At 39.5% G+C, this 24,575-nt stretch overlaps 2 protein-coding genes across 2 annotated transcripts in view; both read right to left on the bottom strand.

Annotated features, from left to right (window-relative positions):
- The window catches only part of LOC133543119 (mothers against decapentaplegic homolog 6-like), a 116,985-nt gene extending 112,799 nt beyond the window's left edge, over positions 1-4,186 (bottom strand). Inside the window, exons 1-3 of the mRNA XM_061887571.1 lie at positions 3,808-4,186; positions 3,655-3,734; positions 2,781-2,866 (exon numbers count right to left, since the gene is read on the bottom strand). Coding sequence (XP_061743555.1) covers positions 2,781-2,866; positions 3,655-3,734; positions 3,808-3,828 — 187 coding nt within the window. The 5' untranslated portion in view covers positions 3,829-4,186. The remainder of the gene's footprint in view (positions 1-2,780; positions 2,867-3,654; positions 3,735-3,807) is intronic.
- A 6,297-nt stretch (positions 4,187-10,483) lies between these two features.
- tmem208 (transmembrane protein 208) lies at positions 10,484-24,416 on the bottom strand. Its single transcript, XM_061887572.1, has 6 exons — positions 24,227-24,416; positions 19,098-19,193; positions 18,918-18,977; positions 18,693-18,829; positions 10,982-11,066; positions 10,484-10,892 (listed from the first exon to the last, which is right to left on the bottom strand). Exons 1-6 carry the CDS (start codon positions 24,230-24,232, stop codon positions 10,755-10,757), a joined length of 522 nt encoding a protein of 173 aa, XP_061743556.1. The 5' UTR covers positions 24,233-24,416; the 3' UTR covers positions 10,484-10,754.
- Between the last annotated feature and the right edge of the window lie 159 nt (positions 24,417-24,575).

The raw sequence follows: 24,575 nt of genomic DNA on the forward strand, positions 1-24,575 counted from the left end.
CTAAGAGTGTGCAAAGCAGTTATCAGAGCAAAGGGTGTCTATTTTGAAGAAACTAAAATATAAAACATGTTTTCAATTATTTCACCTTTTTTTGTTAAGTACATAAACCCACATGTGTTCATTCATAGTTTTGATGCCTTCAATGACAATATACAATGTAAATAGTCATGAAAACAAAGGAAGACCATTGAACTTTTTGGCCTGTACTTTATTTATATTAAAATAATAAATATTTAATAGGTCAAAATAAGGCTGTCCAGAGTCGAGACCCAGGATGGACCGCTCGTCGGGACCCAGGATGGACCGCTCGCCTGTATCGGTTGGGGACGTCTCTACGCTGCTGATCCGCTTGAGATGGTTTCCTGTGGACGGGACTCTCGCTGCTGTCTTGGATCCGCTTGAACTGAACTCTCGCGGCTGTGTTGGAGCCACTATGGATTGAACTTTCACAGTATCATGTTAGACCCGCTCGACATCCATTGCTTTCGGTCCCCTAGAGAGGGGGGGTTGCCCACATCTGAGGTCCTCTCCAAGGTTTCTCATAGTCAGCATTGTCACTGGCGTCCCACTGGATGTGAATTCTCCCTGCCCACTGGGTGTGAGTTTTCCTTGCCCTTTTGTGGGTTCTTCCGAGGATGTTGTAGTCGTAATGATTTGTGCAGTCCTTTGAGACATTTGTGATTTGGGGCTATATAAATAAACATTGATTGATTGATAAAATGTTTCAGAAAAAACAACTTCAAAACAAGTACATAGCCCAATAGAAACAGTTTCTCAATCCTATAAAATAAAATACAACACAAACAAAAGCCTCGCAGGCCTTTGCTACAGTATGTGAAACGTCTATTGTACAATTTTTAATTAACAAATACGTATTATCTACTGTTATCATTTAATAAAATAAACATTTTATTGCATGGATTATTGAAATTAGTCATTCAGGAGTATTGTAGTCACTTCACACTTTTCTAGCTAAAGATGATGCGTTCGAGAGCCATCCGTCATTTGTGCTTCAAACCCCACATCCTGGCCTTGATTGCTGAAATATCCCCTCCAGGCAGGGCTTGCTGGTTTTGAGATATGATATTCCTACATACAATTTGTTTACGTTCACAGTATTGTATTGTTTGGACTTCCACGCGGTGGAACGGTATCTTAGAAGACGAGGAAGGAAACAGTATGAAAACAAAGGAAGAGGAATGGAACCCAGTGTGATTGAGTCGGTCCCTACTGATCCTGGACTGGCCGCAGTCATGTGGACAGTGGCGCCATTGGCATAACTAATGACTGCAGTCACTTACTGATGGATTTGTGTTTTGTTTTTTTACATTAGTAAAGGAAAATGTAGCCTTCTGGAACTGTATAATCCCTGGTTTGGGGTTGATCTGCCACCCACATCCAACTGTAACTGTGAGCAGGTGATTGCAAAGCAGGGGTGTCCAAACGGCCCGCCATTGTCTTTGGTTTGGCCTGCAAACAAAGCCTCGCACTGCCGAGTGCTTTGAAATTTATCCTAAAGGCCTACTGAAATGAGTTTTTCTTATTTAAAAACGGGGATATCAGGTCCATTCTATGTGTTATACTTGATCATTTCGCGATATTGCCATATTTTTGCTGAAAGGATTTTGTAGAGAACATCGCCGATAAAGTTCGCGACTTATGGTGCTGATAAAAAAGCCTTGCCTATACCCGGAAGTAGCAGACGATATGCGCGTGACGTCACGGGTTGTGGAACTCCTCACATTGTTTACATTCATGGCCACCAGCAGCGAGAGCGATTCGGACCAAGAAAGCGACGATTTCCCCATTAATTTGAGCGAGGATGTAAGATTTGTGGATGAGGAAAGTGAGAGTGAAAGACGAGAAAAAAAAAAAAAGATTATACAACTGTACAACCTGAAGGTCGGCCCCGCACATTTCCTCAGCACCAGTCAATGAGTGGTGGCGATGCCCATCTCTGCCCTTCGCAAGGGACCCTTCTTCGAAACACGATCTTTCGAAATGATCGCTTCATAATACACTGTACTTTGTGTGTGTGGTCCAATCAAACCGTGTTAGCTTGACCGCTCTGTTCCATAGTAAAGCTTCACTGTCACCTTTCGGGAATGTAAACAATGAAACACCGGCTGTGTTTGTGTTGCTAAAGGCGGCCGCAATACACCGCTTCCGACCTACAGCATTCTTCTTTGATGTCTCCATTATTCATTGAACAAATTGCAAAAGATTCAGCAACACAGATGTCCAGAATATTGTGGAATTATGCGATGAAAACAGACGACTTATAGCTGGGAACGATGCTGGAACAAAGTATCCTCTACACGCGTCATCATACCACGACGTTTCAGCAGGATACTTCGGCACAAAATTTAAAATTTCAATTTAGTAAACTAACCCAGCCGTATTGGCATGTGTTGCAATGTTAATATTTCATCATTGATATATAAACTATCAGACTGCGGGGTCGGTAGTAGTGGGTTTTAGTAGGCCTTTAAATACCAGGTGGTATGAGAATGCTGCATATTTGCTGCCATCTTGTGGACAATGTGAGTAAACCAGATCAATGACCCTTAAAATTATCTTGACATAATAGTACAGCATTTACTTATATGACACAATCCAAACAACCTTCCCAAGTCATGGTAAAAAAAAAAGAATAAAAAAAAAATATGCAACAAAACACAACCTGCTCACTGAGCATTGTGGATATAATGAAAAATGTATAAACAGCAGAAAATAACCGGACAATCTGACCAGTAATGTAGATGGGGTGGTTGGCCAACCTTTGGTGGCAGGCTGCACATTTTCGCCAGACATGGCGAGCGCGTTGGAGGCGGGCTGCAACAGAGGGCATGGGGGATTCCAGCTCCTGGAATGGGAAAGCGGAAGGTTGGAATCCGTAGACTGCGTGGAAAGGTGATACGTCCGTGGCGGAACGTACTAAAACGCTCAAGGGAAGTGAGCAGACCAAGAGGCGCGGCGCTGATGGCAAATTCATCAAATCGCCGCCTTCAAATCCTGGTTGACCCATTTTGTCTAGCAGTGGCGGCCCGTGCGCTTCTCACCTAGGCCTTCAGTGATGTCCTACTTAGTTCGACTTCACCTCTCTAAATACCGGAATTAATGTCACCACATGGACATACTAGACAGAAACCCACTTGCACACTACTGGGCATTGAATCACCTCAACGTTGTACAAAAGGGTCTATTTTTTTTAACATTCAACAAACCTGCTTTAGCAATCAAAACATATCTTATGTGGTACTGTGTCATGATCCGTTACCCGGGTCATGGCATGATTCATGTATGGTAATGTTTCTTTTTTAGTCTGTTTCCTGGTTGCACCCTCTTTCCCTGGGCACTGATTATCCTCACCTGTCCTAGTTTAGCAATTAGTGTTCCCACCAGGTGTTTAGATTACTCACTCCTTTATATTGTCCTGTCACCCAGCAGTAGTCGCTGGTTCAATGTTTGCTGAAGGCAACAGTTACGTTCTGTTTTTTTTCCTTGCTAGAAAGTTTGTACACACTAGCATTCTTCGTTTTTCACCCTCGGTGACATTTTTTTTTTTTTTTGTTTAGCTCCACGCGTACTAGCGTCCGCAGTTTTGTATTTTTTGTTCCTGCGTTTAATTTATTAAAATAACTTGAATCTTACCTGCAAACTACTCCTGCTTGCTTCCTGCGTTGGTAAGGAACACAACAATTGCAGCCATGCGCTCTCGAAGACGTAACATGCTGTCAAAATCAAACGAATTGTATAAAACAAATGAAAGGTGAAAAATTCAAGAATTAAAATATTTGAACTTACAATTTGGTGAACCCATTCCATGCCGTAAAAGCCAGTGTTACTGCTCGTAGTCGGTGTGAAAGTCGCGGACAAAAGATTTCACCACCAGGATAGCTTCTTGTGTTGGTCGACCTCGTCTCACAAGATGTAGTTTCTCTTAAGTATCTTTCTTGAAAATGGCTGTGGGGGGAGGCGTGGCCTGCGGACCTGCAGCGAGGCGGGGTGTGCCAGGACCGACAGGTGCGTTGATGTTTGTCTAATCACCTGTCACTCTGTTAAAAGGCAGCAGCCGGGGAGGGAAGACTCTGGCATGTGGCACATGCACTAACCCCTGTACCACCGTGTTGCCCATAATTAAAGTTATTCAATGTAATAACTATTCATTATGTTATTTTGTGTCTGTTGCATAAGCATGACACAATAACACATGTATATATGTTTGCTCAAAGTGTTGGGTTGTCCGTTTCCTCGAGCCGGTCGCTCGTTTCTCCCGCGAGACCGAGCAGGACAATGCCCGAGTGCTCCATGAGCGTCAAAACAAGGTGGAAGCGGAGCAGAGCTGATGAACTTGAAGGAGCCAACACCCACACACTCTCAGCTCTTGTTTACACAGTGGGGGCTAAACGTTGAAGGGAACACTCTCCGCATCGCTCGTAATTGCTTGTGATTCTCTCTCACCACTTCAAAAGACCAGGGTCAAAGGTCGAACGCCCCACCAGTACCCTAAATGTCCCCCCCAAGTTCCTGTTATGTCTGGCAATGGAGAATGCGGGGGTCACTTTCTGGTAGGCAAGAACAAGCTCATGTTTTGAGGACCTTGCATGAACATGCAATGGAATTCATGTTCTACTTTTTTTTTTTTTACATTTACTTAAAAATTAATTGTTTTCATTTATTTAATTAATAATATACAGTACAGGCCAAACGTTTGTACACCTTTTCCTCCAATGTGTTTTCTTTATTTTCAGATTGTCACTGAAGGCATCACAACTATGAATGAACACACGTGGAGTTCTGTACTTAACAAAAAAAGGTGAAATAAATGAAAAGATATTCTAGTTTCTTCAAAATAGCCACCCTTTCCTCTGTATCCAGAATCCAGTGATGACATGTTGAATAAAGAAATGTACGGATCGTTGCATTTAATTCAAATCTTAGAACCATTTTGCGTTTTATTTTATGTTGTATTTTTGTAGGAACCACTACTAATACATTTTAATTGTGGATTATTGAGATACAGTTTATCTAAAAGAACGACGATGTACACCAAAACAAGTAATATGATCCAACCCATGGATGTCGTGAGCCGTACTATCCCCAATAAGCCCAACCCATGTCATCCCCTTCTAGACCGCTCAGTCGGGGTAACCCAAGGATTAATCTTGGACCCTCTGCTATTCAGTGTGAGTATTAAAGAAAATGGTTGCAGGTTCATTGGGTGTGTGGTCACACAGTGGTCAAGGAAGCCAGCATTTTTTTATTTTCTTTTTTTTTTTTTTAAACTGTATTTCTAACAAAAAACGGCATTTTTATTAGAGTAAACCAGCGCTGGTGGGTGTTTTTTGTCGGATGCAAAAATATTGATAATTATTGCTGCTTCAGATACAAATACAGAAAGGTAAAATACACTCACAATACTTGATTTATTTTGTTAAAAGCAAATGGGACCAAAAAGTATTTAATAATTTTATTAAATACTTTTTGGAACCATTTATCGTATAATATCATAACGTTTTTATGAAAGCGAATAACTCCCTTTTTTCCTGTTACTCTAATGTGCAACCTAAATCAATGAGTAGAGCTGCACATACGAATTTAACAAAAAAAAAAAAGAAAAAAAATTATGCATGCCTCACCTGGTTAGTTCATCGCACGTCACTGCATTTATTCATGAAAATATTAAAAAGCTGCTGATGGTGTGTTTGACCAAACACAGCTGAAAGGAAATACCGTAGGAGTCTCTACTTTACTACATGACTTAATAAAACTACTGTCGCTGTTATTACTACGTTTTATTGTATTGTTTACACAATATGTATTCTCTTAAATGTTTTTTTTTATTTAAAAGGCATGTTTCATGTTAAAATTGTGCTCGTTTTTAAATACATTTCAATGAGAGATGTTAATTTGAAATACAAGTGTTTGGAGTTAAGAGTTATGTCACAGAACCAATTAAGCTGATAAGTTGAGGTACTATTGTATATTTTTCTAGGATACATAATCAAATATAAGTACATCCTCACCCTTAACCCAAAATGTAGTTAATGAATACATTTCATTTGTGCATTATCCTCTAAAGGCCTTAATGGCCACATGTGTGGACAGCACCTTTTAGCTCTTATTTCCAAATTGGTGTACACTCCTGAATTGGGGTCTTATGCAGACATATGGACACTTATACTGCCATCTGGTGGTGTCAGAAGAGTATAACACAATGGAATTTGGGGAAAAAAAAGTGTAAAAATAAAAATTTGCATGTCACTACACATGGAGTACTCGTTTGTTTATTATGGACCAAGTACATCATAAAAAAAGATGATTTTTAGTTTTTATTATAATTAGGGTCCAATGAGCCCAAATAGCAAAGAGAAATAAAAAAAGGATGTAAACAAGAGGTTAAAGCAGTGTTTTTCAACCACTGTGCCACGGCTCTAGTGCCGTGAGATACAGTCTGGTGTGCCGTGGGAGATTAGGTAATTTCACCTATTTGGGTTAAAAATATTTTTTGCAAACCAGTAATTATAGTCTGCAAATTATATGTTGTTAAGTGGTGGTGCTGTCTAGAGCTCAGCAGAGTAACTGTGTAATATTCTTCCATATCAGTAGGTGGCAGCTGGTAGCTACTAGCTTTGTAGATGTCAGAAACGGCGGCAGGCAGTGTGCAGGCAAAAAGCTGTCTAATGCTTAAACCAAAAATAAACAAAAGGTGAGTGCCCCTAGGAAAAGGCATTACAGCCGAGGGAAAGCTATGCAGAACAAAACTAAAACTGACCTGGCTACAAAGTAAACAAAAACAGAGTGCTGGACGACAGCAAAAACTTACTGTGCAGCAAAGACTGCGTCCACAATGTACATCTGAACATGACATGACAATCAACAACGTCCCTACAAAGAAGGATAAAAACAACTGAAATATTCTTGATTGCTAAAACAAAGTAGATGCGGGAAATATCGCTCAAAAGGTAGACATGGAACTGCTACAGGAAAATACCAAAAAAGAGAAAAAAAACACAGAAATAGGAGCGCAAGACAAGAACTAAAACACTACACACAAGAAAACAGCAAAAAACTCAAAATAAGTCACGGCGTGATGTGACAGGTCGTGACCTACTTTGAAACGAGAGCTATATTGATGCATGGTTGGTTATGGTTTAAAGTCTTATCCAACAATTCCGAGAACGACTTTTTGCTGCCAACTTAATTTTGTCAATGATTTCTGCTGGTGGTGTGCCTCCAGATTTTCTCAACGCAATAGATGTGCCTTGACTCAAAAAAGGTTGAAAAACACTGGTTAAAGGATTCAAGTACCGGTACCTGTATTTAGGGCATTATTTGCAGTTTTTCGCAGTTCGAGAAGGTTGAATAACTTTTATACACAGTTTACCAGGGGCTCATAAAAATGTTGGCGTTGCTTTGCACAAAATAGAAAGTGGTTGGAATAGCATGGACTATGCTTATTAAAGACACAAAGCAAAATACTTTTTTTTTTTTTTTTTTTACAAAACCACTTTGTTCATTTATGAGGGGGTGAGGTGACGTGCGAGTGAGCGACCCCAGTGCTAAATTACACCCAAACCTGCTCCCTCTCAAAGCCCACATGTGGGATTGGCCATGACAATTTGGGTTACTTTGCTTACAAGCCTATAATAGAGACAGCATAGGACCTCACGGAAAAGAACGACCTCAGCTAAAATTAGCTTTTTGAATAGACTGTGCGCAATATGTTAACTAGTTTTGTTGCTTACACTTGTTTTTCTGCCCTTGGTATTACAGTTATGACTCCTCCAAACCAAGTGGAAAGATTGCAACAGGAGGTAGTAGTTGGTGGGAGTTGAGTAAGTACAGATGTAATTACATGACACGTGTAATTATACTGGGGACAGATCAGACCTACCAGCCAACTCCCAGGAGGATGGCCGGATACACTTTATTTATCTTTCAGTAATCTTTCAATGGCAAACGATATACTTTTATATTCTGCATACAGTATGCACAAATGTAATGCATCATTTAAATAAGTAGGCAACACTGATCCTTCCTGCTACGTCTTCTTATACTCTGGCAGACCAGGGGCCTCGTGTATGACGTACAGTACAGGCCAAAAGACTGGACACACCTTCTCATTCAATGCATTTTGTTTATTTTCATAACTACTTTCATCAATGAAGGCATCAAAACTATGAATGAACACATGTGGAGTTATGTACTTAACAAAAAAAAAGGTTGCATAACTGAAAACATGTTTTATATGCTAGTTCCTTCAAAATAGCCACCCTTTGCTCTCATTACTTTTTTGCCCACTCTTGGCATTCTCTCGATGAGCTTCATTTTCATTTCACAGGTGTGCTTGAAGCTCATTGAGAGAATGCCAAGAGTGTGCAAAGCAGTAATCAGATAAAAGGGTGGGTATTTTGAAGGAACTAGGATATAAAACATGTTTTTAATTATTTCACCTTTTTTTTTTTTTTTTTAAGGACATAACTCCCCATGTGTTCATTCATAGTTGTGATGCCTTCACTGACAATCTACAACGTAAATAGTCATGAAAATAAAGAAAACAAATTGAATGAGGTGAAGCTGAGTCCAAAAGTTTGGCCTGTACTGTATGGCACGTGACAAGAAAAAATGTAGATGAACTAAAGTGTGCTAATCCAAGCAATGTGGAATTGATCACAGATGTTTGATTGGTTGGCCAAGCAGTACAGTGAAATGAACAATGTGCTTAAAATCTGCCCTTAACGCTTAGTAGAGGTGCTTCTTTCTCATGTTTCGAGCAACAAGAGAGGAGCTGGGGTCAAAGGAAAACATTGTGAGCGGCAAAATGACCGGCTCGATAAATTAATAGACCTTCTTACACAAAATTGCGCACGCAGGTGCTATTTGGTGTGTTAAAGGCCTACTGAAATGAGATTTTCTTATTTAAACGGGGATAGCAGGTCCATTCAATGTGTCATACTTGATCATTTCGCGATATTGCCATATTTTTGCTGAAAGGATTTAGTAGCGAACACAGACGATAAAGTTCGAAACTTTTGGTCCCTAATAAAAAAAGCCCTGCCTTTACCGGAAGTAGCAGACGAGGACGTCACCGGTGTGATGGCTCCTCACATCCTCACATTGTTTATAATGTGAGCCTCCAGCATCAGGAGCTATTCGGACCGAGAAAGCGACAATTTCCCCATTAATTTGAGCGAGGATGAAAGATTCGTGGATGAGGATATTGATAGTGAAGGACTAGAAAAAAAGGGGCTTCACGGTGGCAGAGGGGTTAGTGCGTCTGCCTCACAATACGAAGTTCCTGCAGTCCTGGGTTCAAATCCAGGCTTGGGATCTTTCTGTGTGGAGTTTGCATGTTCTCCCCGTGAATGCGTGGGTTCCCTCCGGGTACTCCGGCTTCCTCCCACCTCCAAAGACATGCACCTGGGGATAGGTTGATTGGCAACACTAAATTGGCCCTAGTGTGTGAATGTGAGTGTGAATGTTGTCTGTCTATCTGTGTTGGCCCTGCGATGAGGTGGCGACTTGTCCAGGGTGTACCCCGCCTTCTGCCCGATTGTAGCTGAGATAGGCGCCAGCGCCCCCCGCGACCCCGAAAGGGAATAAGCGGTAGAAAATGGATGGATGGATGGACTAGAAAAAAAATAAAATAAAGTTTAAAAAAAAAAAAAGGCGATTGCATTGGGAGCAATTCAGATGTTTTTAGACACGTTTACTAGGATAATTCTGGGAAATCCCTTATCTTTCTATTGTGTTGCTAGTGTTTTAGTGAGATTAAATAGTACCTGATAGTCGGAGGGGTGTGTCCACGCTAGTGTTGACGCCAGTCTCTGAGAGAAGTCACGGCAGCTGCATGGACGGCGCAAGCTCCGCTGATCTCCGGTAAGAGGCGAATTTTTACCACAATTTTCTCACAGAAACCTGCCCGTTGACAAGTGGACGGGAACCATGTTCGCTTGACCGCTCTGATCCATAGTAAAGCTTCACCTCCGAGAATTTTAAACAAGGAAACACCGGCTGTGTTTGTGTGGCTAAAGGCTAAAGCTTCCCACCTCCATCTTTCTACTTTGACTTCTCCATTATTAATTGAACAAATTGCAAAATATTCAGCAACACAGATGTCCAAAATAGTGTAATTGCACGATGAAAAGAGATGACTATTAGCCGTAAGTGGTGCTGGCCAATATGTCCCCTCCAACCAATAACGTCATAAACACACGTCATCATTCCGCGACGTTTTCAACAGGAAACTCCGTGGGAAATTTAAAATTGTAATTTAGTAAACTAAAAAGGCCGTATTGGCATGTGTTGCAATGTTAATATTTCATCATTGATATATAAACTATCAGACTGCGTGGTCGGTAGTAGTGGGTTTCAGTAGGCCTTTAAACCTATTCAAATGTGTTTATGTGGGGAAATCAGGTAGTGGAAAATCTAAATAAATGAATATATGGGTAACACAGAAGAATAGTATAACCTATAATGACAATATGTTTAATTAAAAAAAGGATTCAGCATAATATGACTTTTCAATCAGTGTGATCAATATTGGATGGATGTGTTAGTGCAACACTTAAGTGAAATGGCACACCGTTACCTGAGGTCAAATTTGTCTTAAATCCTAATTTGATAGGATTCTGGAAGAAACAATCATGATTGTGTTAATCCAACAAAATGTCTTCGTTGCAATAATGTATTGCCTAGTAACTGAATGGTGTGTATAAAAATACTGCTGCGTCTGCTTTGCACCGTCAGAATCGCTTCATCTGTCGACGCTCTTGTCTTCTCTGCTTCTTCTCGTTCACCTCCTCCGGTGCCGACGGGCTCTCTGCTGAGAACCAGGGGCCCAGGAAGGTCACCCAGAGCAGGTGAAGCGCGCGAAATGGGGCCTGACGTGCAAACACAAGACAGGCTTGTTGTTTTTTTAAAAACAATACACAAACAAAAAACTGGAGAACACTCTGTAGGGCTCGCTTACCAGCAGCCAGAGATACCAAAAATAAGAAGAGACGGAGCTGAGCACTTGGACGATGGCTGTGAGAAGAATCACATCCTTCAGGTGCCTAACGGACAGAAAATAAATTGGAGTGTGAATGGTTGTGATTTGCTGTAAACCTCAACTTTTTTTTCCTACACTTTGAACCCTGCAGCTGATTAAACTATGCGGCTTAAGTATGGATTTTTCTTCGTTGACGGTCATATTGCAACGAGTTAAAAAACAAAAACAAACACATAAGCAAAGACAATTAAAAGGTGCGTTATTGTTTGTGTTATGGCGCCATCTTTTGGACGAGTTTGCTCACTGCAGGCGCCGCGGTGTCGATGTCTAAAACAGGGGGGTCAAAAGTATTGCCCGTGAAATAAGTTTGCAAAGTATAAAATTGAGCTGAAATTTTTCAATTAAAAAAATAATAAAAAATCCTGTTGTAAACGTGTCGACTAGATGTTGCCATTGCAATTCTTTGTATCCCCTACCCATACTTGCCAACCCTCCCGATTTTTCCGTGAGACTCCCGTATTTCAGTGCCCCTCCCGAAAATTTCCCGGGGCAACCATTTTCCCGAATTTCTCCCGATTTTCACCCGGACAACACTATCGGGGACGTGCCTTTGGCGTCCTTTACAACCTGTCGTCATGCCCGTTTTTCCTCCAATCAAACAGCGTGCCGGCTCAGCCACACAATATATGCAGCTCTAACAAAGACAAAAGTGAATGCAACGCATACTTGATCAACAACCATACAGGTCACACTGAGGGTGGGCCGTATAAACAACTTTAACACTGTTACAAATAGGGGTGTGGGAAAAAATCGATTCGAATTTGAATCGCGATTCTCACGTTGTGCGATTCAGAATCGATTCTCATAGCTCGGCGGCATAGCTCGGTTGGTAGAGTGGCCGTGCCAGCAACTTGAGGGTTGCAGGTTCGATTCCCGCTACCACTAGCCTAGTCACTGCCGTTGTGTCCTTGGGCAAGACACTTTACCCACCTGCTCTCAGTGCCACCCACATTGGTTTAAATGTAACTTAGATATTGGGTTTCACTATGTAAAGCGCTTTGAGTCACTCGAGAAAAGCGCTATATAAATATAATTCACTTCACTTTTTAAAAAAACGATTTTTTAAATGTACTTATTTATTTTTTTATCAATCCAAAAAAACAATACACAGCAATGCCATAACAATGCAATCCAATTCCGAAACCAAACCTGACCCACTAACACTCAGAACTGCAATAAACAGAGCAATTGAGAGAAGACACAAACACGACACAGAAGAAACCAAAAGTAGTGAATCAAAAATTAATATTATCAACAACAGTATAAATATTAGTTATAATTTCAGCATAGCAGTGATTAAAAATCCCTCATTGACATTATCATTAGACATTTATAAAAATTGAAAAAAGAACAATAGTGTCACAGTGGCTTACACTTGCATTGCATCTCATAAGCTTGACAACACACTGTGTCCAATATTTTCACATAGATAAAATAAGTCATATTTTTGGTTCGTTTAATAGTTTAAAAAAAATTACATAATTGCAATCAGTTGATAAAACATTGTCTTTTACAATTATAAAAGCTTTTTACAAAAATATATTACTCTGCTTGCATGTCAGCAGACTGGGGTGGATCCTGCTGAAATCCTATGTATTGAATGAATACAGATTCCTTTTAAATCGGGAAAAAAATCGTTTTTGGATTGAGAATCATGTTGAATTGAAAAAAAAAAATTGATTTTGAATTGAATCGTGACCCCAAGAATCGATATTGAATCGAATCATGGGACACCCAAAGATTCGCAGCCCTAGTAACAAATATGCGCCACACTGTGAACCCAAACCAAACAAGAATGACAAACAAATTTCCGGAGAACATCTGCACTGTAACACAACATAAACACAACAGAACAAATACTCAGAAACCCTTGCAGCACTAACTCTTTCGAGACGCTACAATGTACACCCACCCCCGCTACCACCAAACCCACCCCCCCACACGTTCACACCCACCATCTCCCAAATTCGGAGGTCTCAAGGTTGGCAAGTATGCCCCAACTGTGAGAGGGTGCATGACTTTAGAGGAGGCGCAGTTATGTGCCGTCTGTCAGCACTTTTGGACACTACGGACTTACGCTGATTATTAGTGATAGTATACAAAATGCGGATTGTCACGTTAATGCCTTGCTTGTCAAAGATGTTGTTGGTAATGAAACCCTTTGACATTTCTACCCAAATAATCACATTTTTTGTAGTACTTATAACTGGGGACGCATTTTCTGGCGCACATAAATATGCTGAAATAATATATATCCCCTTCTAACTTAATGTGTGATTAATGGAAGTTTTGTTGTAGATGATGCTGATGTGACCGTACAGAATAAACCACAGACTGTTAGTTCATCAGTTGAGGAAGCATACTTGGATGAGAGGCGTTTCGAAACGTCTTCTAAGACCCAAAAAAAAACAGTCAAGTTGGGAATGATTAAATGCCCAGAGAATTGAGGAAATTAGTAAATTGGAGAGCCGCCGCCCCATCACCCGAGCCGCCAGCTGCCGTACAAAGGTGCGGCAAAGCAACAGGCGCGTCATCTTACCGCAGAGCCTCCGGACTCTCCCGTGCGTCTAGCTTATGGTTAATCAAAAGGTTTTCAGTGGCCACATTTTCTGTGAATCTAGTCAATAGTGCTATATATCCATTTATACAATATATTCATTTGTTTCCACGTCAAACAAATTTAATGTGTGGCGGCTTCAATTTAGCTGTGGCGCTGCACCACGATTAGATGCATAAAGGGGAATTATGTTTTTTTAAATTTGAGATGGAACCATGTTACAACAGATAGTAGCCAAATAACAGTAAACTAGCATATAGATTAATAATAGTGATGATACAATAATACAACGAGAAATGACACAATATGTTACCTCAAACGTAAGCAGCTACACCAGAAGCCCTTATAACTGGTTTTAAAATAGTTTTATCATCGCTTACGTACAAAATAATATATCGTTCTCGGTGATAAATTTGTTGACTGAATATTTAAGTTTTAGTTATCGTCAACGACCTGATTCCCTCTGAGTAGAATAGTATGATAATGAATCAAAACAACTGCACATTTACTAAAACAATGACAAAATGAACCATTAAACTATTTTATTCGTATATAACTCAACATTAAAAAAAAATAATAATTTCAGCTGAAATAATACCACACAGTAAGGTTAGTGTGAAATGTAATTACTGATAGTTTACTTTTCTTCACATTTATTTACGTAGGAAAGTCCCATCCAGATTAAGAATCGCTTTTTCAAAGGAGTCCTGCACATTAATTCACCAGTGTAGGAGCCACTGGGAGCAAGGTGGGGAAGTCTCTTGCCCAAGACACGACGGCCGTGATTAGGATGGCAGAAACTGGAATTGAACCCGGAACCCTCAAGTTGCTGGCATAGCCGCTCTACCATTCAAACCACGCCGCCTCAATATATTCATGGAGTGAAGGTCTTCTTGTGAAATTAGTTTTTGAGAGGCTCTGCAATAACTTTAATAAGCGTGGTTTTAAGACATCCATCCAGCCATCCATTTTCTACCGCTATTGTCTTCGGGGTCGCGGGGTGCGCTGGTGCCTATCTTAGCTACAATCGGGCGGAAGGCGGGCTACACCCTGGACAAGTTTCCATCTCATCGCAGGGTTTCAAGACAACTTCAAATATTCTTTATAATTTAGTCGAGTAAAATGTTGAGGAATTTAGTCGACTAATACTAAACGAAAATAAATCAATTTAGATGACTAAATTATCACTACAACTAAAATACATTTTTGTCAAGATTATGACTAAAACTAAATTAATAACTGTTGTCTAAATGAACACTGGTCGTTTTATATGTATATGTATATAGTATACATATATACACACATTTATACATATACTGTATCTACACAGTCACACAAATACATCTATCCATCCATCCTCTACCGCTTGTCCCTCTCAGGGTCACGGGGTTAGCTGCAGCCTATCCCAGCTGCAGCTAACAATGATCGGTGGAAACTAGTAAGCCTTGTGTAAATGCCATCAATGAGCATTGAGCGTGTGTCACTTCCGATACAATACCGATACTGATCTGATCCGATGTCAGCAAGAATCATAAACACTTTTATTATTTAGTAGTGTGGAATGTTAGAAAATGTTTGATCAAGAGAAATGAATCAAACAGAGAACAATGGTAGGTGTGGAAAATACTAACCTAATAATTATCAAGTATCTGGAATGAACTTACGCTGCTTTTAAGTTGAAGTGGATTGGTTAAAGTTTTGGCATCACCTAACGATCACAAAAATGTATTAAGTTAAGCTCATGACGCAGTAAGTTGAAGGATGCGGACACCTTTTTCCTAGATACTTTCTAATACGATTCTGCCTTGGAGACTTTGTATGTGTAGGTAAAATGTAACTATCAATATTTGATACCTGTTTATATCGATACATGTGATGTTTTATTGTTCTAGCTTGTGTGCTACTGTGTGCTTAGTTTTTGTGTAGCTGCTAGCGCCTAGTAGTCTATAGCATAGCTTGTCTACCTTTTGTAAATAACTTCACTAAAATACCAGAAAGTGTGTGCTTACATTTAGATTTTAACTGGCTGTCCAGTAAATAAACATGCTACAGGACAGCTTGTAATAAAACTAATATTGGAAAGTTTAGGCCGATATAAACGGATACTTGTATTTTTTAAGCTGGTATTGAAACTGATATATTAAATGTATTCATGTGATATCAATATCAGATATTTAGTAAGAGTCAGAGTGAATTTGTGTTACATTGTGAAAACTTGATAAACACTTTGTCACCTTCTCTGCACATTTGTGTACATATATTATATTGTTTACTTTCTCTTTTATATATGTCTCGATTTTTCCTTTTTTTTATACATAGTATTCCATCCATCCATCATCTTCCGCTTATCCGAGGTCGGGTCGCGGGGGCAGCAGCCTAAGCAGGGAAGCCCAGACTTCCCTATCTCCAGCCACTTCGTCTAGCTCTTCCCGGGGGATCCCGAGGCGTTCCCAGGCCAGCCGGGAGACATAGTCTTCCCAACGTGTCCTGGGTCTTCCCCGTGTACATACATAGTATTCCCTTCTTTCTATACTGTACTTTTCACTAGTGTGGACAACAAAGAAATAATTGCATTGTACAGATTAAACATTTCTATCGTGCGTGTGACAATGAACCATTTGAAACTCTTTAAACCTTGAACCTGGTTATCTTACTTTTACACTTTTATTTATTGGTTATTTGTATGGGCTTTTGGTGCAGGACCCTTAATGTGAGGTCGCTAATTAACTATGACAAGACCTTCCTATTGGTGAAAAAAAACTCGCCATCAACCAATCATTTAAAACAATACAGGCCTCTGTTGCTGGCAGATGGAAGCAAGGTGAGCAAACACTGCCATCTAGTGGACAAACAATGCATTTCACAATACCGTTGAAATTCTTAACCAGGCTCAGAGTTCAATGTTGTTATTATTATTCATCATGTTTTTTAAAAGAGTGGTCAAAAATAATATACAATTGTTTTGCATCCATAGTAGATAACAGCTGTCGGAGGCCTTGCCTGGGTTTGAAGTTATCCACTACATTTGTCTTTGCGATTTGACTAATGTGTACATAAGCGTCTACATTTTATATTTTCACTCTAATTTCTTGGAAGAGTTCATCCAGTTTCTACACAAAACAATCATCAAAACTTTTCCTTCTCAGATTTTAGGTGTTGAGGTAATTATAGGCCCAAAGAGTTAAAACACTAAAACAAAATGAAGAAATAAGTGTACGATCTCAAGTGAGGTTGAACTGAAAAAAGAGACGCAAAACCGAGACAAGATAACGAGTAGTTAAAGGGCCCCTGACAACGTGTGCACTTATTTTATAGTTCTGGACCTAAAAAATATGTCAACAAATAAAATTCCCCCTATAATAGACCCAGTGCTGAACAAATATCAGCATATTTTAGAACGCCCATTTTAGCTGGAAAATGGGCCTGCTTTAGTCTAATGATGTCACCTACAATTTCATATTGTGTACGTGTGTATTTTGATAGCATCTTCATCTTGAATAACGCTTTTGCATATATTTTTTAAGGATTATCAAATATGTCTGCAAGATGCACAGTCACAGGTTGTAGCAATTCAACTAAAGAAGGGGCCAGCCTGCATTTATTTCCATATGATGGGAATAAGAAAGTGTGGACCTTCCCAGTCAAATTGACTCACGCAAAGGGGGACGGGCCAAGCCTGAGGAGTGTAATTTGCTGCAAAGAAGAAGGGTTGTGGTTGGAGTTTGCATTAAAAACAATATAAAGACGCAAGCAATCCTTAAAATCAGGAGCACCCTCGAGGAGATAAAGACTGAATCAGAACTTGTAAAAAAAAAAATAAAAAATAAAAAAAAATAAAAAAAAAGAAGAAAGAGCAGACCCGACGATCTAAAACAAGTAAAAAAAGAGGGTGAGCTGTGAGTCCTCTATTGTGCGTCCTCTTCTGATGTTTTCCTCATCATTCTTGAGTGGTCTTTTTTGAAAAGAATATGGAAGAGCAGGGAAGTTCGGAAAAGGTGATTATTTTATATTTCCTCATGATGTTAACCATATCAATTTTGATGTCAGCAAAACATGATGAAAATAATAGTTTTACATGCCTTTAGATACTATGTGTGGAAATGGGCTCCAGTTCCATAGTTGACATCACACCAAGACAGGGTGGCATATTGAGTCTGGCGATGGAAAGGGGGCATTCTAAGTACAGTTAGTTATCTACATCACCCAAAAACTAATTGATTTTATATTACACCTAGATTCATTTTTAGGAGCAAAAAAGAGATTAACAGAACATGTCAGTAAATAATTGTCATGAGAACGCTATGGGTCATCCAAGCCTTGTGCACCCCCTGTGTTCCTTTTGTGGTATGATTGTTCAGTTTGGAAGTTAGCAGTCGGAATTTTTTTTGTATAGAAAATTGCATTTTGTTTTTGATTTCAACATTGTTAGAAAAGTAAATAAAAATTAAGTATACAGACTATCTCTTAAAATCTATTTTGGCCCCATTGACCCTCCTATTAAAACTGTCATTTCTTAAGACTACTCCTGATATCATAGTATGCTTTTTCCATGACACCAAAATTAATCTCATTCTTGCGATTGAAAACCAAGAAAATATTGTCTCAATGCTCCCTTTACCCACTAGATGGCGCCATAAAACAATGAAGATAATTTTAAGAGCTTTGATGAGCGTAAATGAGTTATACTGCCATAGAACCGCACAAATGCAATTAAATGATATTGAGCCGTTACATATATAACATGGCAGATATATATAAAATACCTGAGTGAAGTCGATAAACTCAACCAAGTCCTGCAGATATATATAATATACCTGAGTGAAGTAAATATACTCAACCAAGTCCTGTCTGCTTTATCGCTTATTGTAGCTAAGTAGGCACTGTAAGAATAATATTTTTTGTCCGCTTGTCTACTGTATCCAAATCAATGTAGTCATGAATTATTGACCTAATCAAGGCTGTAATTACCCAACCTCAAATATTGTTGTAATGTGCTTGCATACACAACATATTAAAAAGAAGCTTTGATTCATGTGAGCTGCAGTCATGATTAAGGGAAGTGTCTTGACTTACTCCGCCATTCCTTGCTCCATGTTTAAATCTATTCCTCCGTCCAGCAGGCTTCCATCGTCAGCAAACACTGGTTTGGCCATGGCGGACATTGAGCGGTAACTCCCCACATAAACTGCTAGCACTAATGCTAATAAGAGCTGCATGGGGGAAGACAGAAATATGAAATATTTTTATATTAAGACATTATGGCTTCAAATCCAAACATTTTCATTAGGTAATACTAACCCATGTCCAAAAAGAAGATGAACTGTAGAAGATCAAAAGGTTTACAACAGCATATATGGCCTGCGGAAGAGTTAAACATCCATTGTTAACAGTTTGTAGGTTAAAGTCTTCCGCTAAGCATTTTTCTTGACATATATATATTTTATTTAAATGACAAATGTATGAAAGGGGCATTCTTACATTAGCACCGAGGATAACTCTTGTGTAGAACTTTAGGGTCGCCTCGTTCTCCTCGAAAATCTGCTTCTTTCCTTTGGTGCCAACTTTACCTTTGGGCTGCAAGGAGAGGATAAACAATTTTTGAGTGAGGTTTATAATTTGAAATATGTTGACTAAGTAACATGTCGATGTGTGGTGTGATATTTTTAGAGTAGTCAGTGTATATATAGATTCCCTCACTGCCTCCAGAATATCATAAAACAGCAATATTAGACAGTGTGTTGACAGCCTGTCGACTAGGGCTGCACGATTACGGCAACATTATTAATCGCGATTATTTTGATTGATATTGTAATCACGATTAATTAAACGATTATTCATTTATTTGAAAACATGAATATTTTTTGTACTACCAAGACTTAACTTTAAATATAGTTTAAAAACATCCTGGACATAGATTAGTAACTAATAAACCACTGCAGGTAAAATAAGAATAAGATAATAGTTACAACAATACATTTAGATAACTATAGTAATATAAAAATAACATAACATTTAGTTTTTCCATTGAAATTGTTTTTAATTTTGTTTGTTTTTTACCTTTTACACGTATTTTACCACCACAAAGTGTGTGCTTTTTGTGTAAAAAAAAAAAAAGAATGTTAATTAAATGCAAAAAGATTCACATTTATAGGGGCAATACATTTTAGGGAAAATTTGGACCAGTATTTTAGATCAATGCATAATCATTTTATAAATGTATTGGGTATTATGCTCGTGCAAGGTACTTTTTTGAAACCTTCTTTTGTTAGCGCAGTCAAACCGCAAATCTTGTTTGACACATCCATCCATTTTCAACTGCCTGTCCCTCTCTGAGTCGCAGGGGGCTGACTAAATTAAATCAGAGCCAATAAGGGACAAGCGGAAGAAAATGGATGGATGGACTTTATATTACTTTTGGGGATACTACACATTTGCGTATCGATCCAATACCAAGTAGTTACAGGAGCAGTATCTGTCACACCAACACTAAAACTTAAGATCACACAAAGATCCAAATATTACGCACTAATCTATAAAATAGTGTGTACTATTAGTGGGCGTGTTGTATGTGATTTACTAAGACTGCGTGTGCAATTGTAAAGTGGTGCAGACTGCCTTATTTAAATGAGGATTCTACGTGTACTATATATGGCGTATATTATGATTTTTTTTCAATTTTTAAAACACTTCTTTGTGGTCCAAATAACATGTAATGGTGGTTCTTTGGTCAAAATGTTGCATAGATTATGTTTTACAGATCATCTTCAAGCCGCTTTCTGACAGTCTCTTCCGGATGCGCCGTTTTGTGGGTGGTCTTATTTACATGGCTCACCTTCGGCAGCGTCTTTACTCCGTCATCTTTGTTGTAGCGGTGTAGCGTGCAAGGACGGGAGTAGAAGAAGTGTCAAAAGATGGAGCTAACTGTTTTAATGACATTCAAACTTTACTTAAATTAATGACGGCGCAGCATCTCCTTGTCCGTGGCTCACTAGTGCAATAACGCCAAAAATGTGTCCCATGAAAACCGTCCGACTGGAACTCTAATAACTAAAGTTCCCTGAGTTATTTAAATTATGTAAACTCACTACACCGGTATGTTTTAGCGCTTCCATGGCGAGTTTACTGACATAAATAAGAACTTTACACTACTTTATATTAGAAATGGCAACAGCGGAGGATGAATGCTACATAACAAGAAGATAGAGAAAAAGAAGAAACTTCTCCACTACGGTGTCGACATGGACTACAAAGATGGATGCGCACATATTTTCAGGACATATGCAGATCCCAAATATACATCAGCAGGTACCAGAAGGTAAGAAAAGTTGCTTTTGGATAATATTGCGAAACAAAACACCGGATAATATGTCTTACCTTATACACGCAACATAATAATACTTGTATGTTGAAGCACAGTACAATCCATCAAGCGGTGCGGCTTCATATCTTACCAAAGTTGTACTAAAACATTTTGATCGATTCTTGAGCGCCCTGTGTAATGTTCTATATTTTTAATGGAACATATGCAATTTTGGTGTTGTTTGCTTGTGTCATATTGCAGTCTACACGTATGTGTGACCACATCATATTACTGTCTACATGTATCTCTTATGTGTGACTGCCATCTAATGGTCACACTTATTACACCATGTACCAAATAAAATAGCTTCGAAGTCGTTATACACAACCAAAATTATTCCGCAAATTAGGCGCTCCGGGTTATAAGGCGCACTGTCGAGTTTTGAGAAAATGAAAGGATTTCAAGTGCGCTTTATAGTCCGAAAAATACGGTAGATTAGTAATAATTTGGACAATATAATAGAACTGGAAATTAAACAATAAATTACTGTATTCGCCAGCAGCCAAATTAGAAGCCTTTGTTAACTGTTTTTAAATAATTACATTATCATTTACATGCAAAAAAATATATATATTGTGCTATCTATTGTAACACAAATTTAAGACCGTATTGAAAGTATCTTCCTGCTGGAAAATGTTGAGTGAATTTATGGAGAAGAAGAAGACGAAAACGCCATCCGCTGGATTTGCATTGTGCTTTTATAGAATCCGATCATGCCGAATACTTATAATATGGACGTTTGCTGTTAGTCTATATTAAGGTATATACTTCAATTACGCTTTATTACTCGTCCTCTGCGTGAAAACAGTCTAATACTGTCATGTTATGAAACCTTGGTCAATAAAAAAAATTGTAAATTTGAGCAGTATATTCTTATCACGTGGCTAAGTTTACCAAAAGGAAAGGATAATATGTCTTACATTAAACACACACCATAATAATAATTGTATTTTGAAGCACAGCACAATCCATCAAGTGGTGCGGCTTCATAGATTACCAAAGTCATACTAAAACATTTATTGATTTTTGAGCACCCTGTGTAATGTTCTATATTTTTAATGGTGGCAGAGGGGTTAGTGCAGGGGTGTCAAACTCAAATACAGAGTGGGCCAAAATTTTAAACAGAACAAAGCCGCGGGCCAAGGTTGAACAAATTAACCTTTTAATAGTGAAGTGAATTATATTTATATAGCGCTTTTCTCTAGTGACTCTAAGCGATTTACATAGTGAAACCCAATATCTATGTTACATTTAAACCAGTGTGGGAAGCACTGGGAGCAGGTGAGTAAAGTGTCTTGCTCAAGGACACAACGGCAGTGACTAGGATGGCAGAAGCGGGAATCGAACCTGCCACCCTCAAGTTCCTGACACGGCCACTCTACCAACCGAGCTATACCGCCCGAAACAAGTTCTGCATTAAATATTGAACGAACAAGGCTTATATAACTTTAGTGACATGGAAAATCCTGTTTCAAATAATAATAATAATAATTACAAAAATATCAATGGCATATCAAATAAAATGTAAATAAAAATGTTATGCCTCTTTTTCTATTTGCAATCTTCTGAGGTAAATATCAAATTTTTTTCACAGGCTAATAATGAATTTTGAAAATAAAATAATAATGAATCAGCCAAACATTCAAGCCTTGAAGTAGCAAGAGAAAATGCATGAATAAAACGTTAATTATTGGTCAGTTTGCTGGAAGTTTCCCGGAAGAGTTAGTGCTGCAAGGGGGTCTGGGTATTTGTTCTGTTGTGTTACGGTGCGGATGTTCACCCGAAATGTGTTTGTCATTGTTGTTTGGTGTGGGTTCACAATGTGGCGCATATTTGTAACAGTGCTAAAGTTGTTTATATGGCCACCCTCAGTGTGACCTGTATGCCTGTTGACCAAGTATGCCTTGCATTCACTTGTGCGTGTGTAAAAGCCACAAATATTATGTGACACGCTGTTAGTATGGAGGAAAAGCGGACGTGACGACAGGTTGTAGAGAACGCTAAAGGCAGTGCCTTAAATGCACGCACCTAATATAGTTGTCCAGGTGGAAATCGGTAGAATTTCGGGAGAATGGTTGCCCAGGGAGATTTTCGGGAGGGGCACTGAACTTCGGGAGTCTACCGGGAAAATTAGGAGAGTTGGCAAGTATGAGTATTAGCGGTGAATGCAGTGTTACAGCGGCACCGACGCTGTATAACACCGGCGGGCCAGCTCTGATGCTAAATTGATATTGCCTCAAGGGCCAAATTAAATTACACGCCGGGCCAAATTTGGTCCGCGGGCCAGAGTTTGACACCCATGGGTTAGTGCGTCTGCCTCACAATACGAAGGTCCTGATCCTGGGCTCGGGATCTTTCTGTGTGGAGTTTGCATGTTCTCCCCGTGACTGCGCGGGTTCCCGCCGGAATACTTTCTCCCACCTCCAAAGACATGCACCTGGGGATAGGTTGATTGGCAACACTAAATTGGCCCTAGTGTGTGAATGTTGTCTGTCTATATGTGCTGGCCCTGCGATGAGGTGGCGACTTGTCCAGGGTGTACACCGCCTTCCACCCGATTGTAGCTGAGATAGGCACCAGCGCCCCCCACGACCCCAAAGGGAATAAGCAGTAGAAAATGGATGGACGGATATATCTCCTGTGGACGGGACTCTCGCTGCTGTCTTGGATCCGCTTTGAACTGAACTCTCGCGGCTGTGTTGGAGCCACTATGGATTGAACTTTCACAGTATCATGTTAGACCCGCTCGACATCCATTGCTTTCGGTCCCCTAGAGGGGGGTGGGGTTGCCCACATCTGAGGTCCTCTCCAAGGTTTCTCATAGTCAGCATTGTCACTGGCGTCCCACTGGATGTGAATTCTCCCTGCCCACTGGGTGTGAGTTTTCCTTGCCCTTTTGTGGGTTCTTCCGAGGATGTTGTAGTTGTAATGATTTGTGCAGTCCTTTGAGACATTTGTGAATTGGGGCTACATAAATAAAGATTGATTGATTGATACAATTTTGGTGCTGTTTACTTGAGTCATATTGCAGTCTACATGTATCTCTAATGTGTGACTGCATCATATAAGCCTTGCTCACTAAAACAATTCGTAATTGGAGCAGTATATTCTTATTATTTGGTTAAGTTGACCAAAATAAAAGGTACTAAAAAAGAGAGAGTAATAGTCAAATATTAGCTGATTGTCAGGTCTAAATGAGGAAAGTCCGCAGTGACGCGTCAAAGTGCAAACGTGTGTGATATCTCACCGCCATTGGCAGTCAAAAAGGTACTTCTGGTCGCTTCCAAAGTGTCTTCTGTGACACTTATAAGACACCTCCGCTCCCTTTGTCTCGTTGCAGCCAAAAACAATCACAGAAAAAGACGCCGCAATATCACTTCTTGTAACACATCAGCGTTGAGTGAAATTTTTGGAAAAACATATCCGGCGCATGAACCACACGTCATCACTGTCATGGACGCGTGATTATGGTTGTAGCGCCCTCTGCTGGACAGTTTTAAATCACTACTGTAATAAAACAACAATTGCACGTTTACTATCAGCTTGCATTACGTAAAAATTGTAAATTATCCACTTGACACTCCTGTGGGGAAACT

This window comes from Nerophis ophidion, linkage group LG25 (genome assembly GCF_033978795.1).
Source record: "Nerophis ophidion isolate RoL-2023_Sa linkage group LG25, RoL_Noph_v1.0, whole genome shotgun sequence".
NCBI classification, from domain to species: Eukaryota; Metazoa; Chordata; class Actinopteri; order Syngnathiformes; family Syngnathidae; genus Nerophis; species Nerophis ophidion.